Genomic DNA, 17,410 nt, shown 5'->3' with positions numbered 1-17,410 from the left:
TGATTCCTTGTGTTTAGTAAAGTGAGCACCAGGATGAACAAGTTCTGGAGGTGTACCCACACTAGGGGAGCTCACAAACCTTGAGAACTGGGAAGAAATCAAGAGTTCATTTACTCCCTTTTTTCTCCAGGTGTGGTCCCTGATCCAGCAGCATCCACAGCACCTGGGGTTTGTTAGAACCACAGAAGCTCCAGCCCAGCCAGACCCACAAGATCAGGATCTGCACGTGCTTGGTATGTACCTTAAAGTTGGGACAAGCCTGGTCTGGAGCCCACTTCTCCTATTAGAGATGGGCATTCTAGGCCCAAGCTTTTGGAGGTTACAGAGAGTGGTGGAACTTGAGGGACTGGTGTCAGGAGCCCAACTTAGGCCAGAATGGGCGCTTCCACTCTTGTCCTGAGGCCAGTGGGTAGGAAAACAGGAAGGAAGGACGCGCAAGGTGCTCGGCGCGCGCAAGGTGCTCGGCGCGCGCAAGGTGCTCGGCGCGCGCAAGGTGCTCGGCGCGCGCAAGGTGCTCGCGGGTTCCGGGGCCCTGCCGGGCTGCGGCGGCGTGGGCGCCCTGAGGGCCGGGCTGCTGCGCGGCGTCCCCGTCCCCGCGCTGGCCCGGCCCGGCCCCTCAGCTCCACCCCCTGCCTCCCCCTCCCGCCCGCTCGCGCCTCCTGAAAAGCCAGCCCGCCCGGGGCGGCGGCGCAGAGCCGGGCCCGGCGCACGAGGCAGCCAGCGCGGCCATGACGGCGGAGAAGGCGCTGCCTCTGGGGAATGGGAAGGCTGCCGAGGAGGCGCGGGAGTCTGAGGCGCTGGGAGGCGGCGGGGGCGCGGCGCCCGCGCGCGATACGCGCGACAAGGCGGTCCACGAACGCGGCCACTGGAACAACAAGGTGGAGTTCGTGCTGAGCGTGGCTGGGGAGATCATCGGGCTGGGCAACGTGTGGCGCTTCCCTTACCTGTGCTACAAGAACGGAGGAGGTGAGGCTGCACGCGCGACGTGAGGGAGAACGGGGAGGGGAAAGCAGCCCGGTGGGGGCGGGGAGCAAGGGGGTGAGCGCGCGACCCCTCCCGCGCCTGCGTGTAGCGGGACCCTCGGGCGGGGCGGGGGGGCGGGGAGAATGCCCGCAGTGGACCACCTGGCGCCGGAGCTTTACTCACACTAGGCTAGGCTAGCCTATCCCAGGGCGCATGTGCACGCGCCTCTTCGCACCTGAATGTGCCGCCTGCTAGCACGCGGGGACTTGACAGCCAGGTGTGTTCTCTGGCAGTGTGAGGTGGAGGTCTAGGCTAGCAGCCCTTGCTTTTCGTACCTGCGTTACTGTTAGGGGCAAGAGACAAATCCTTTGATCCTCAGCTTTCCTAACTGGAAACCAGCATGAAGAAAAGGGACTCTGATCATGATCTGAGTAGGCTCAGGTTTTGAGCGCTTACTGAAATGCCAGACTCCGTAACAAGCTTTACCTACATCATCTCATTTCATCCTTAAAGTCATCTTTGTGGGCATTGGTATACCCATTTTGCAGATGAGGATACAAAGGGTCAAAGAAATAACCCCGTAAGAGGTAAAGATGGGATTCTGCCACCAAGACCTTGTTTTAAACTGGGATTGGACTGACAACAGAGAAAACTTTTAGGTGGGGCAGTTTGATTTCCTGCCCAGTCTTTCATTGGCCCTTAAGGCCTTCACTAGGCCCCCTTTCTGGCCCATCTGGTGGAAACATTGGCACCAAGCAGTTTCTTTCACTGGTCTCAGTCACCCACGACAAATAGCAACAATACTGATTTGATGTTTAGGAGATGCTTAGAGGTTGTGGAGTAGGGGACATGGAAAGGAAGGTGATGAGACAGTCGTTCCTAGTGACATGTCCAAGTCAGTTTGGTGGAGATGCTGCAGTGAATCCTCAAATCTTTCAGCTCAAGGACTCTAGGAACCTCCACCTGTCATATTAGCAGGACAGATGGCAGGTGCATGGCAAGGGACCTTGTGATACCTTCTTGGGTGGCATAGCTTCTCTAAGGAAAAGGCTGTGTCTATGTATTCCTTTCTCTCTTTGCTGTGCCCCTGCTCCTCCAGCAGATCCCCAGATCCCAGTGAAGGTGTCTCAGAAGTTGGCTGGCAGGGACCACACTGTTAGGTTGCATGGAGCAGGACTTCCTGTGCGAGCAGTTGCAGGGAGAACGAGAAGGGTACTGCTTGGCCCGGGCCCTTTCTTTGGAGACATTCATCCTGAAGGCACAGGCTGCTCCAAGCCTGCTCTGCACTGGTAATGAAGTGGCCGCCGGTGTTGGTGGCTTGGCACGAGGGAGAGTGGGAGTGGCCTTGGAGACCCGGAACGTGACCTTTGGCCTCAGCTGTGAGTTCTGCCTCTATGCAGAGTCAGCCTTTATTAGCTGCCGTATCTTCTTAGAAACCTGTGGAAACACTTTAGGGTAGTCCCAGGGAAAAACTGTTTTAACATCTTTTTTTAATATAGGAAATTGTTATGCCAAAACCAAATGCGTGCCTAAAAGGAGAAAACAGAATAAGTTGGGTTAATTAGAAATTCTGCACAGATTAAAAAAAAAAAAGTTGTAGTGAGTAAAGTTTAAAAATTAGTCTTTTTTTTTTTTTCTCTGTAGCTTGCCAAGAGTCTCTACCGGGTACACAGATATCCTGATTTAATTGAGCTAGTTATCTTAAGGGTTACTAGCTTTGTGAATACATAGACTAAAAGCCTTTCAGAAAGTGCCATCTGTTAGGTTCTAAAGGGTTCACAGGTAAACTACAATGTATTAGGGAACCTACTGCAGCTTGTTGTAAACACTTAGATTTATATTCAGCAAACAGACCCTCTTGTCCCTTCTTACACACTTTTTCCTTCTGATATAGTTCTGATATAGTATCTGATTATCAACTGCTTGCCTTTTAAAAAATACCTACACAGTTCTATTCATAGATCCCAACAATAGTTTAACGTATTTCTTTCCCAATGTGAAACTTTAAAAAAAAAAAAAGTATCTTGCTCAAAAAAGCTAATACCCTTTCAAAATCTGGTCCTACTATCAGGATTGATCAAAATTGTTGTTATTCTAAGGTTAGAGCAACTTCATTTAGCAAAAAGCAGTTTCAGTTAAAGCTTCATTTGTGAGATCAGATGGTGGGGAATAGCATGTGTTTTCAGGCTTTGTTATTAGATGGGTGAGAGAGAATGAGGGATTTGGAAAAAATCCCTTTCTGGTTATAATAGCTTATGTTCACCTCAGTTACTTAATTTGTTTCACAGAAAGGCCCAGGCAATGGGTATTGTGTGTATCAAGATAGGAGCACTAAAGCTTATGGTGGTCTTTTCTCAGACTGATTCAAAGTCAGCCTTTCTGAACAGATAGATTCTTGCTGCAAACCCCTTATAACTCAGCCCCATACCTGACCCTCATGTGCTGGGGCCTGATACTGCTTATTGCACATCTCCTGGAGAATGCTTCTCTTAATGAAAACATTTTTTTACAGATTACTTCCAAAGTAAATAAGGAGGGGTCCCCCTCACCTAGCCTGTTGATGTTACTTTAGAATACAAAAGGACAATGTAAATGTTCAGAAAGGGAATGGATTTAACCTATGCTGGAGGGTGAAATATATAAATTGTAGAATCAAGGAAAGAAAACACTTTTACATTATCGGGATGCCTGGGTGGCTCAGTCGGTTAAGCATCTGCCTTTGGCTCAGGTCGTGATCCCGGGGTCCTGGGATCAAGTTCCACATCAGGCTCCTTGCTCAGCAAGGGGCCTGCTTCTCCCTTTGCCTGCCTCTGTCTCTCTGATAAATAAATAAAATCTTTAAAAAAATATTTAAAAAATAAAATAAAAAAGAAAACACTTTTACATTATCATCTTAGATGTACATTTCTGTGAGAAGAGTGGTACAGATACTGAGTTTTAAAGCCCCATTTTTACAGATGAAGAAGTTGAGGCTGGGAGATGGGAGGTAGATGGACAGACAGCACGGACCCAGAGCCATGTTTTCTGACTGTGGTCCTCAAGGTGTGGACTTGACTTAAGCTCAGAGAGCATGTCTCACACGTAGTAGGTGCTTATTAAAGATTTCTTCTGTCAAACTTGAAATAGTAGAGGCAATTTTAACCTCATTCCCTTACTTTGCATCCTTGTAGGGGCGTTCCTGATTCCCTACGTGGTGTTTTTTATTTGCTGTGGAATTCCTGTTTTTTTCTTGGAAACAGCTCTGGGACAATTCACTAGTGAAGGTGGCATTACATGTTGGAGGAAAGTTTGCCCTTTATTTGAAGGTAAGCATTGAGTTAGAAAATGAAATGGTGCCTGGGTGATGTCAGGCTATGAAAAGTAGCTGATACTGTTTTAACAAGGTGGAGAGAGACGCAGATCATTCCCTTTGTTCTTTCAGGCATTGGCTACGCAACACAGGTGATCGAGGCCCATCTAAACATATACTACATCATCATCTTGGCATGGGCCATTTTCTACCTGAGCAACTGCTTCACTACCGAGCTCCCCTGGGCTACCTGTGGGCATGAGTGGAACACAGGTATGGCCCCCAGGGAGGGTCTCCCTGCTGGTCCTGCTGGGGGGCCTGGCATTGGGGGTATGCCTTTATCCTGGAGATCAATCCTGGCCTTTGGCCTCTTGGCCTGAGTTGAGATTCCACTGAAATTGGAGGTCAGTTCTGCACTGGGTCTGGTTGCATTCTGTGGGTTGCAGCCCTGAGCCTGAGCTGAGCCCTGGCCCAGGAATTGGCATGGGTAGAAGAATGGTGATGTGTTTTCCTCACTTGGCCAAATATAGAGACTGAGCCCTTTGCAGGAAGGTGTGAGGGGTTCAGGCTCCATTTCCAGCCCTGCCTCTCGGTATCAGATTTTCCTCAGTAAAATGAAGGGGGTAGGCTAGATCAAAGGTTGCATACCAGGGGCCTACAGACAAACTAGGTTGTAGATCAGTGATCAGTGAATTTCAAAAATGTATTTGGTTGCCAAAATTTAAAAACCAGAAGACCTCACATGAAAATCCAGTCCAGCTTCTCTTGAAAAATTAAAAGAGCAATCTGGCAACAGCAGACCCACATTTCCACATTCTCGCTTGGCAGCAATGCTGGGGCTAATAAGCAGTTGTCTTTGGATAAGGCCACTGTCCTCAAGTTGGCCACAGTCTCTACCCAGCCCACATTACTTATTTACTTTACCTGTCTAACCCAGGTAGATATTTGAATTTACCACTCTCCCACTCCCTTGAGTGGATGACTTTTTAGATTACTTTGGATTCTAATGTGCTGTTTGCTTTTCAATTTGTCCATCCTATCAAGATTGAGTCTTATAATCCAGGGAAGGCAAATAACATGTGCAATTCCTATCCATGATGGCCATGCTCAGAGCAGACATCACTAATCGATTGTAGACCTCCTTCCTTTATGAGTCTAGTCTTGGCCTCAGAACCCTTCTCAGCAGTGCTCCAGGCAGCCACTGCCTTTTGACTGGAGTTGGCACACATGCTTGAAGCTATTCACCATCTGTGTTATAACCTGTGGTTAGGTTGTCCCTGGGAAGTGGCCTGTCATCCTAAAGGCTGAGATATAGTAAGACTGGGTAGAACATTGGTTACCAGCAGAAGGAACAGTAGCAATTAGGCCTATAAAGTGCTGTGAAGTAGCTTCTAGTCCTGCATGACTTTATCTTGCTCCCACCCATTGCATTTTGTGGAGGTCTCACTGTCTCTCTTGAGGGCCCTAGTTCTTAACCTTTCTTTGGCCAGGGACTTCATAGACATTTTTATCAAATTAAAATTCAAGGGTATGCTCTTGGAGGCCTGTGAGTCCTCCATGATAATTTAATTGTGTGTGTTTATTTTGAGGACACTCTAAAAATATGCACATGTTGTGGATTCTGTGCACAACCATCTTATAACTGAGGACAGTCAGGAGATTTCAGTGCCTGACTGTGTGTGTTTACAACTTAAGATGTGTTCTTGATAAATAGGATGATGGTGGCCAATGGAGAAGAGCGGAGAGATTTAATTTATAAATGGTGCTTTGGTACTAAGTGAAGTCCAGCTAAGAATGTAGCAAACTGTAAGAATGAAGATATTGCGAAAGTGTGACCAGAAAAAAATGGTAGAATTGAATCTCCAGTAGCCAGTGGAAGAATAGGCAAGCTGAACTCAGTAGACCCTGCCTCCTCCCTGTTGATTCCATTTTTCTGTTGGGAAATCCATTTAACTTCACAAAATGGCATTATCCTACACATCCATTTTATGCTATCAATTTGAATTATTTTCTGTAGTTGATATTTAATGTATAAACTTAATTCTGGTTTTATAGTTGTATGAATACTATAATACTATAATCACTCATTTATTTGTACATAATTAAATGTCATTTTAATAAAAATACCTTGTCAATGTTGGATGTCTGAGAAATTTTTTTACTCCAGAAAAAAAAAAAAAGAGAGAAACCTTGTTTTATAGACTGATCAAAATTAAGGGCTCCTCTCCCTGGAAAAAGGCACAAGGGCACTTATAATCTCAGGTTTTCAGACTCCTTTCAGGACTTTGTGGACCCCACAGACCTCCCTCCTTTCAGAAGATGGTTAGTACTTGCCAAGGGGAGCAGGAAGGAGGCTGATGGTTGGAGGACATTTCCCCAGCAGACTGCGAACCTTTCTTCCCCTGGTTTGCAGCCCCCTTTCTCTAATAGTGTGTGAACTTTTGTGATGTGTCAAACATCAGGTGTAGGAGGTACTTCCTGCTCCAGAGTTTACAGATGTAGTTGTAAGGTATGCACACGTGTGAGGAGAGAGCAGTGCCCGTGTGAGGTGGAATGCTGCTGGCTCTGTGCTGACCCCGCTGCTGGGTGCAGGGCCTCCACAGTGAATGTTGCAGCTGCCCTTGGGGAGTTCACAGTCTGGCAGTGGCTGAGGTGCCTCTGTAATCAGGGGTGCTGTAAAGAGGTATGGGTCCCCTGGTGGGGAACCGAGCTGGGTGATGACTGTAACAAAGGAGATGGAGCCCTGGCTCGAGTTGACTCCCTGTTCTGTCCCTAGTTGGCTGGTAACTTTGTAGAGGAAGGAGAGGGTATAGATGTGGGTCCCTTGACTATTAATGAACCTTAAGATTCTCCTCTTCAAAATAAAGGGAGTTGGAGAAGGTGGTTCCTTGGAGGGCCTTTAAATCCTAATTTTCTTAGAATTCAGGGGCAGGGAGATTGAGGAAATCTTCCTGGAGGAGGGGGTTGATCTGGACCATTAAGGTTAAACAGTTGAATGTTTTTACTTGAAATTCAAATCCCCCTTGGTCATCAAGTTTCATGAAATGAAGAGACATTCAACAAATCTTTTCTTGGATTGACTGATCAATTGAGGGAATGGTGAAGAAAGCCAAAATCCTTTACATATACAGGCTCATGACATTTCATCTAGTTATCACGTATTTCTGAGGCAGCTGCCATGTTGGTGTCCTTCTACATGAAGGAAAACTGAGCTCAAATGCATTACGGTCATAGGGACACCATGACTGACCCACTCCTTTAGTCCCCCAATTCCTGCTGGGGCCACTGGGCAGGACAGAAATGCCATGGACAGGTCTTCAGTAGGGAAATAGAAAAGAGGAAAGGAAATTAGGGAGCAAGGTAGGAGGAAGAAGTTTGATAGGGCCTATGGGGTGGGAATGAGAGAACGTGCCCTGCCCCCCAAACTTTTTCCTCCTGTTCTCATCAGACCAAACCTCTCTCTTAAACTGTTAAGTTATTGATTTCCCTCCCCAGTGTTCTCTGAGGCATGTTTGCTGGAGCGGCTAGGTAAAACCACCTGGTTGCATCATCAAATCTGAATGTTTCCCAAGGTCCAGCCCTTGCAGAGGTTAATCTTCTATTTCTTGTCTTGTTTCCACTGTAGAGAATTGTGTGGAGTTCCAGAAACTGAACATGAGCAACCACAGTCATGTGTCCCTGCAGAATGCCACCTCTCCCGTCATGGAGTTTTGGGAGTAAGTGGAAAATGACTTGTGTCCCTTGGCCCGTGAGGCCTCTGTCCTGGTTCTGTTCAGGTAACATTGCTCCCACCCTGGGAAAAGCCTGACCTCTTCTTTCTTCGACTTTGCACTACCTAGCTTCTGTGGGCATTTGATGGCTTTGGAGATTTTAGAGGTTTCCCAAAGGAGCAGATGAGAGAAATGATTTTTTGTTGTTTGATGACATGTCAGCATGCCTGGTTGCTTATTAGGGTAAGAAGTGCTTGGTAAAATGGTAGTTAAAAAAAGAGGCATTTTTAACAAAAGAGGAGACAGCATGTTTGTGATAAGCTAAGTCAAAACTATATTTAGCCTGGAAAGCAGAAGTCTGGGTGGGGAGGGAGAAGGGAGATTCATTTTCTTTCAGTAGCTGAGGTGTCATGCCCAAACAAAACAGGTCAACGTTAATGGATAGAGGTTATAAAGAGGCCAGTTTCAAATATGCTTAAAGTAAGAGCTTAGTTTCACAGCACTGTCTGCAAGTACTTCCAAAGGTTGTGATCACTCATCTCCGAAAGTGTTCAGCTAGTGGAGGACTGCTAATCGTTGTTGGGGAGGTGTCTGAATCCACCCACATTACAGGCAGTAATTGTGCGGATGGGCATTTTCCCAGAGGTGGGCATTCTTCATTAGTATTCCAGAGGGGTCTATGACCTAGCAGTTACAGGGCTGCTACATACGGTTATAGAAGCCATTCACTGCACAACCCTAGGGGGCATCATTTATACTGTGAAATGTGTGCTCCAGAATTGTGCCTTACCAACCTGCGTAACAGGACACAGTGGCCCTGACTTAGGATCTTCTAAATAGAGGTAGCAGGATCCCTTGTTCCAGGTACTGAAGAGACACTTCCTCTCTGAGTCAGAGGTTGGGCTAAATGCTTTCTGAGGCTTTTCAATATGAAAAAAACTATGGCTTTATTCAAAAACATCCCCTACCCTAATCCCTAATGCTGGTTGTAAGTAGTGTAGAGGGGCAGTGGTTTTATGAGTGATTTTAATTCTCTTCCCAGATACCATTCATCTCCTTTGCTCTTTAGAGGTCATGATGCTGAATTTAGACTTAGCAGTCTCATGTTTACACTTGGTGTGTGTGTGTGTGTGTGTGTGTATCTCACACATATATATATACATTATATACTAATATGTAATTATGTATACAAACAGTACCTAGACCTTTCTGCCTATTTAAAAATATTATATTGATGGTATCCATTATTTATATTTTCTTAAAATTTTGTTTCTTTGCTCAGTATTGGTTTTGAGATGTTCCAATGCTGATACATGTAGCTTTGGTTCATTTATTTTTTCCTGCTATATAGTATTTCAGTGTATAAAAAGACTACATTGTGGTTAGCCAGCTCCTCTTGATGAGGATTTGGACTTTCTCCTGTTTCCCACTGTTATTAAGCACAAAATAAATGTCTTGTCTGTGCTTTCCTGTGTGCGTGAATTAAGGTTTCTACGCGGTATACTTAAGAGTGGAATTGCTAGTAGTAGGGCGCATGCATCATGGGTTTTATCAGATAATGTCAAATTGCTTTCTGAAAGGATCGTTCTGATTTACTCTCTAAACAATAGTGTATGAGAATTCTACGGTTCCATATTGTAGACAGCACTTGGTCTTGTTGATTTTTAAATTTGCATTCCTCTAATTACTTGTGAAATAATTAAAACATTTCATGATTTTTCCTCTCTTTGGGTGCCTCATCTGTGAACTTCCTGCTCATAGCTTTTTCTTTTTGGATTGTTTGTGCTTTCTCATGGATAGGAATTCTTGATACATTCTAGATACTAGTATCTTGATACATTCTAGATGTAAGTATGCTGCAAATAGCTTTTCCTACTGTGTGGCTTTTCTTACTTATGGCATACAGGAGTTTCAACTTTATTGAAGTCAAATTTGCCAAGCTCTTCTTTCTGGTTTGCGTAGTTGGCATCTTATTTAAGATGTATTTCCCTACCCCAAAGTTGTAAAAATCTTCTGTACTTTCTTCCAAGAGTTTTAAACGTTTTATGTTTTTATATTTAGGAATATAATCTACCTGGCATTTTATTTTTGCATATGATGTGATGTAGGAGTTCAGCATTGTTGTTTTTTTAATATAAATTACCAATTTCTCGGGCGCCTGGGTGGCTCAGTTGGTTAAGCGACTGCTTTCGGCTCAGGTCATGATCCTGGAGTCCCTGGATCAAGTCCCGCATCGGGCTCCCTGCTCGGCAGGGAGCCTGCTTCTCCCTCTGACCCTCCCCCCCTCTCATGTGCTCTCTCTCTCTCATTCTCTCTGTCTCAAATAAATAAATAAAATCTTTAAAAAAAAAAATTACCAATTTCTCCCACAGTATTTACTGAATCATTCATCTTTTCCCTATTGATTTGTAATGATGTCTTCCATATATAGTTTTCCTAAAAGTACAGGTCTGTTTTGGGGCTTTCTGTTCTGTTCCATTGGTCTCTTTGGCTAACTGTGTGTTAATACCACACCTATACTTTTATTGTAAGCCTGGAGCTGGTAAGACAGGTCCCTCACTTTGTTCTTTTCCAAAATTGCCTCCCAAATGAATTTTAGATTCACCTTTCAGGTTAAACAACAATAAAGAACAAAACAACTCCATGGGGATTTTGGTTGGAAGGATATTGAATTTATAGGTTAATTTGAAGAAAATTGACATCTTTATGATTGAGCCTTTCTGTCCATGAAAATGGTATAGCTCTCCATTTATTTAGGTTTTTTAAAATGCCCGATACAGTAGTATTACTTAAAGCAGCATGAGAATCACCTGGTTAGAAGTGCAGATTCTCTGGTTCTCTCCAAACCTACTGAGTTACAGTCCCAAATATAGCATACATAAGACGTATATGAGAGAAGAGGCTACTGTGATGGGTGGGCCTGTTTGGCCTTTCCCAGACCCATGGGGCTATGATTTTCGACCTGCACATTTGAGGGTCTGTAAAACAGGGTCTCTGTGCTTCCTTAGAGAATCCATACTGCAACCCCACACTAGATAAGATCTCTGTGTAACTTACCATTGTTTTGCACCATTTATTTCCTTTGTAATATATATATAGAGAGAGAGAGAGAGAGAAAACCTCAATTAAAGCATTTTTGGGGCAATGTATTTGTTTCTTGTCTTTATCCCCCAAAATGTAGTCATAAAGCAACACCTTGTTTAGCTTTACTTACTACTGCTGGTCTATGGAAGACCCCCCAGTGAATATTTACAGAATGGGTAGATAAACAGGAGGAAGGCAGGCAGGAAATATATTCTAGAAGATACTACAAGAGAAGTCAGAGTGGGCTCTGGCAAGAACTCATGCAATATCCATATCACCTACTGATTTGGACACCAAGTGGTGGGAGGAGAGAGCTAATCTGCATCCTCATGTATAACTGGACTTTTTGGCCTACCACTTGGCCGTTCCAGATGAAAGTCTATGGGAGAATGAACCAGTGGTTTTAGTTTTCTATTAGACTGCATCTGTATAATGAGTGCAGTGTTGAATTCTGCATCCTAAAAGCACTCAAATACTGGTGTGACACTCACCTTTTCATAAGATGCTTTTGTCAGACAGCACTAATTCATCTTTTCCCAGAGATGAGCTTGGAACAGAGACTCTGTGAGATATTCGTAACATCCTATGAAAAGCAGTTGGGGCCTCATAAATTTGAGAAGGGCCGAAAGCTGTGCTCTTTAGCAAGAACATCTGTTATCTTTGATTAACTCAAATCCCCCAACATATTTTCCTGTGGAATCATTTGGAATCTTTCCATTCCTTCTTCCACTGCACCCCCACTCCCTGAATGCTAGCAGTCCACAAAACACAGTTTGACACATACTTTGTTGGGAAAGAGTTCTTCCTTAAATTCAGCTGACAGTTTTCTTCTGGGGCTTTGGATAGAGCATGCCTAATTCCTTGCCAGTGAGACAGCTCTTCAAGTATTGGATCAAGTTTGCTCAGAAGCATCTCTTCTTTGATTCATTTTGCTATTTCCCTGTGTGGCCTTCCCTTGATTCAGGTCCCAGGTGTGCTCCTGTCGCCTTTCCTCACTGCCTCTAACTTCAGGGCCATACTGCTTGATCCAAATAGACTTCCTCATCCGCCTGCCCGTTCACTCATTCCACAAATGTCTGGACTCCTGGTGCATGCACATAGGAAGGACTATTGCACATTTGGAGGAGGCAGAAATGTGAGATGCAGTTCTAGCCCTCTAGAAGCAGAGGTGAGACAAGTCCTACCATAAAATCAGTTACAAGGTGCTACTTCCCTGCCCATGACTGGCCATGGTTCACCTTGACTTTGGATACCTGGCCCAACCCGCCCCCTGCCCATCTTAAAGGTTCATTTCCTTTTTCAGGGTATAAATTGTTGGCTTAGCCAGTGAGAATAGTTCTGGCCCTGGGGTGTCTAGGGGACAGGGGCAGTTTGTCTTTCTGATGTCATATTTCAAAATTAGGCCATCCTGGTTTTCTTAGTAACTCATTATGCATCTGGCATCTGAACATTTATCTAAATACATTTGCAGTTCTAAATGTTAACCCCATGTCCTCTGGTGGGATCAAGTATTGTCTAGTATGTAACCAGCGTCATGGCATCAGATGGGCTTTGGTCTTCTTCACTTAAGGCTTTGAATCCCATTGGTCCACAGGTCTTCAGCAAGTCCATGTTTGCTGTGTATACAATTGAAATCACTTTTGCACGGTGTCCATTCAACTAGCATTTGTTGAGTACCTACTGTGTGCTGGGCCTGAATTAAGCTCTAAGCATTTTCAGTTCTATATCTTTATTCGGAAGGATGAGGTCTTATCTTTCTGGTTTATCTTCACTGGATGAGTTTTTTTAAAACTGAATTGTTTCTAAATCATGTGGCTACTTTATTTTCTTTGGACACAGATTTTGGGAGGTAGAGGAGCTGGAGTGAAACCCTGATTCTTTCTGTGGACCCAGGGCCCGGCCCTGCCTCCCTCTCAGACTCTTTCCCCATTGCCCTCCTCTGCACTGACCTTCTTTCTGTCCGTTGTATGTACTTGTCCCACGCTCAGTCATGGGCCTTTGTTGTTCTGTTTGTTTAGAAGACTCCTCACCTGATGCTTAGGTGTCCGGCTCCTTCTTTTCACTACGTCCTAATGCAGAGGTCATTTGGAATGCCCTCTCTGATCATCCCAGCTACATCAGCACTCAGCCCCTCTCAACCCCATCGCTCTGTTCTTTTGTCTACATAGCACTTACTGAAATCCTCATGTCTTTGTTTACTTGTGCATTTTCTCCCTTCCTCCATGAGAATATAAGCCCCATGCCAGCAAGGATTGCCCTTGTTTTTTCCCTATTGTTCTGCCAGCACATTTTACGTGCTTAATGTTAGTTGAGATGGATGAGTGGAGGAGGGAATAAATGAATGGACGTATGTTTTTTATTTTAACACCTCAGAGCTCAGAGTTCATTGTCCTCATTTGTAAATTGGAAATGATTATGATAATGCCCACCTGCAAGGCTGAGATGAGGATTGAATGAGTCCTGCCTATATTGAGCCCAGTATAGCTTAAGCCCTTTGGAAAGGATTGAATGAAAAAAAGAGAAGGTTTGTGATTGACTTTATGGTTTATGAGATGGGGATTAGCCCTGTTCCCTGCCTTGCCAGCTTCTCTGGATCGCTGTGAGGATTAAAGAAGAAAACACACATTAAGAACTTTCAAGGGTTTTAAGTGGGGTGCCCGAGTTAACTCCTGGTACTGCGGCTCAGTGCCGCATTTCGCCCCACCTCTGCAGGTGTGGATTCATAGCTGATCCTTGTGCAGAGTTGGCCTGTGTGTTTGAAGCAGCCTTCGTGTCTCCTACTGAAGGGTCAGAAGTGCCCCTGAGACCCTTTCCCTAAGTCGGAACCCAACATTGGTTGGCACCATCTACTTCTGCTAGTTTGGAGTACCCCACTCCCAATATATTACCCCTTCATGTACACAGTGTAGACTTCAGCCAGCAAGTTCTAGAACCCAGTTTAAGTCCTCGCTTCCTCCGCCGGCCCAGCACATGACCTGGGGCAGCTTACCTTCCTGAGCCTCCATCTTCTTCTCTGAAAATAGGATGGTAATAGGACCTAACTCTCAGCGTGGTCAGGAGCATTAGATTAGATGAGATGAGGCCTATGTGCTTTCCACATGGTGAGTACTCAATATGTGATAGCTAATTTTTACAAGGAAGCTGTCATTCATCTCTTTGAAAGCCTACATGGATTCTTTTCAGCATTCGTAGAACAAGCCTCCTCAGCCAGGTCTGTTTGCTCCTCAGAGTGGGCCTGAAGAACTCTCAGTGCATTTTATTCACTTGATTGTTCTTTTGACGTTTTCTGAGAACCTACTGGGTGCTGGGCACCTTATCAGTAGCCAGAAAGATCACGGGGGTGCTATCTGTCCTTGAAGAAGCACATAGCTTAGTGGGGGAACCTGGAAAGTAAACGTAAAATAATAAAATAAAAAGATTTTAAATATAAAGCAACAGATATTTATAGGATGGTTGCATTGAGCTAAGATGAGGAAGCCTGGATGCCTGGGCTTTGGGGAAGGCTTCATGGAGTTGATGAGGCTTAGTGGGGTTTTGCAGGGTGAATAGAAGTTTATGTGTTTGCCAGTGGAGTGAATGAAGAGCATGCCTGGTGGAGAAAATAGCACAGGCAAGAACCCAAAGACCTGAAGCTGTATGTTGAGGCTTGTAGACTTTACCTGCAGTGCTCCTGCCTGGGGAGCCTGGGGAATGGTGGGGGACTTTCCTGAGGAAGTAGGCAGGGCCAGAACGTCTAGTCAGTCACAGGTCTTTACTGAGTACCTACTGGATGTCAGGTATCATTGTGGGTTCTGGGATACAGCAGGAACAAAATGAAAGACTTGCCTGGTGGAACAGACGTCACAGACAACCAAGTAGGCAGAAAGTATTAGGTTAAGTCAGGATCGGTCTGCTGAAGAACAAGCCAGCAGGGAGCAAGAGTGTCACCGATGAGGGAAGGCCTCTTTAAGGAGGTGGCATTTGAGCAGGCAGCTGAGAGAAGTGAGGGAGGCAGCCTGGTGGATATTGGGGATGAGCCCTTGAGTCAAAGGAGTAGCAGGAGCTGTGACCCTGCAGTGGGGGCATGTTGGAGGTGTTTGGGGAAAAGCAGGCAGCCAGTGAGCCTGGAGCCAAGTGTGAAGGACTTGGGTGCCTTTCTAAAGGGTTTGAATCATCCTGTGGATGCCTCCAAAAGCCATATCCATGCAATAACAGGATCGGATCTAGGAGTAAGATCACCCAGGCTGCCCGGTGGACACAGGAGGCAGGGGCCATGGGGACACTTTCTTGGTCCAGGCACATGAAATTGAGGTTTCTGCATGGAGAGAGGGCAGGTGGGTTGCGGGGGAGTGGTGCCCTGACCTATCAGGAATGATGGGTAGAAACAGTCTTATGGGGATGATGGTAATTCTGCTTGGCCATGCCATGCCCCAGGAAAGTAAGAGAACTTGCCCTTCTGACCTGCTAATGCCTCCCACTTACCCACTGGCACTAAGATGCCTACTACCTGCACACATCCTTGGTGGGCTTTTCCTGATGGGGGCAGATGGGAGGCTCCAAATTTGCCTGGACTCTCCCAGCTTTTACATAGCAGTGGAAGCCAACTTAGCAGTAACCCTCAGTTCTTGGGTAGCACATTTGCTTTGTCCCCCAAATTCCACTTCTGGAACTTTATTTGGGGTGACCACACTAGTTATGAACAGCATGCCAAGAGCAACACTGTTTGTGATCATTTAAAAAAAAACATGTAAAATGTTCTTAAATATGATACCGATTAGATAAATTATGGTGTATTTGCAAGAACTGCTAAAAAGGAATGAGCAGAAAATGTGTTGATGTGGAAAAGATCTCTAAGGTAAGATTAAGTGGAAAAAGCACAGTGTAGAATGTTGTATATAATACCATAATTATAAAAATATATGTATATGTCTTATTCCCATAGAATATTTCTGGAAGGATACACAGGAAGCTATGAACCATGGTGATCACCCAAGAGTGGGATGGGGGCAAGCAAGGGTGTAGGGGCAAGCAAGAGTGTAGAAAGACATTTATTTTTTGCTTTATACTTTTTGTACTATTTGAATTAAAAAAAATTAAAACCAGGAACATGATTATTTCATAATTCAAAAAAAAATAGAAGCTTGAGGGGGTTACTGAATACACTGTCATTTGTTATAATGATCCCATTATAATAAATCCCAATTATAACACTGGTTTCACCTTATTAGTCATTATTTATCTTACAAATCATTTTTGTTAACATTATCTCATTTAATTTTATATCAGCCCAGTGAGATTGGCTGAAGAAGAAAAAAAATCTCAATTTTTCCATTAAACAAACATAATCTTGGAGAAGCTGAGGGATTGCCCAGCTCATATGCCAGAACTCAAAACTCTTGGCTTCCACTGCTGCCGGGCAGCCCTGGTTTCTCCAGAGGGCCCTGCTCTGGGTGGGTGTGTGTCAGGGGGCAGCTGCCTCTCCCTACAGTTCCCTTCCTTCTGCTGCTCAGTCCTCACCACCAGGGAGGCGCTGGGGGCACTGAGTTAAGGAGAGCAGGGAGGAAGTCCCGCTGAGATGTACAAGGTTTTGCCACACCAGCCTCAGTGCAAAGGAGCAGGCCTGGGCAGCTCTTCCCAGCTCTCAGGAGTTGCACCGCAGCAAACTGGAATCAGCGTTTTGTGTCCTCTTTATTGTAATTATTTAATGTTTCACTGATTGCAAAAGTAGTGAGCGTGGTTAGTGATTCAAACACAACAGCTACATAAATGTGATACTTTGGGTATCACATATTAAGTATGTGTTTTCGTAGGTTCAGGCTGCTATAGCAAAAATACCACAGACTGGCAACGATTTATGTCTCACAGTTCTGGAGGCTAGAAGTCCATGATCAAGGTGCTGATAGTTTTGGTGTGTCGTGAAAGCATATTTTCTGGTTCATAGATGGCTGTCTTCTCATTGTGTCCTCACATAGTGGAAGGGGCAAGGGAGCTCTCTGGAGTCCCTTTCTAAGGGCACTAGTCCCATTATTAGGACTCTACCCTCATGACCTAATCGCCTCCAAAGGCCTCACCTGCTAATACCATCATCTTGGGGATTAAGATTTAATGTATGAACTTGGAGTCTGTTGTAGTATGTTCCTCCTGGCCCCACCCTCTAAGAAACAACTATTAACAATTCAGAATCTCTTCCTGCCAATATTTCCCTGTGCATTTAGTACCATTCTTCTTACTTTTCTTTTTGCCCTGTCTATTGAAGGAAATAAGTTCCCAGGTTCAGGAATTTAGTTCTATTAATAAAGGTCAGCTCCCTTTTACAGAAGTGGGTTCTCCAGTAGACTCTTGGATTTCCTTATTGCAAAAGTAGTCCGTGGTTGGGGGGGGGGGG

General features: G+C 44.9%; 1 protein-coding gene across 1 annotated transcript in view; it reads left to right on the top strand.

The window, feature by feature from the left end:
- The first annotated feature begins 728 nt into the window (after positions 1-728).
- SLC6A11 (solute carrier family 6 member 11) overlaps positions 729-17,410 on the top strand; it is a 125,445-nt gene continuing 108,763 nt past the window's right edge. Inside the window, exons 1-4 of the mRNA XM_021694958.1 lie at positions 729-966; positions 4,134-4,268; positions 4,385-4,525; positions 7,878-7,968. Coding sequence (XP_021550633.1) covers positions 729-966; positions 4,134-4,268; positions 4,385-4,525; positions 7,878-7,968 — 605 coding nt within the window. The remainder of the gene's footprint in view (positions 967-4,133; positions 4,269-4,384; positions 4,526-7,877; positions 7,969-17,410) is intronic.

This window comes from Neomonachus schauinslandi, chromosome 1, assembly GCF_002201575.2.
Source record: "Neomonachus schauinslandi chromosome 1, ASM220157v2, whole genome shotgun sequence".
Classification (NCBI taxonomy): Eukaryota; Metazoa; Chordata; class Mammalia; order Carnivora; family Phocidae; genus Neomonachus; species Neomonachus schauinslandi.
This window is presented reverse-complemented; position numbering and strand designations above follow the sequence as displayed.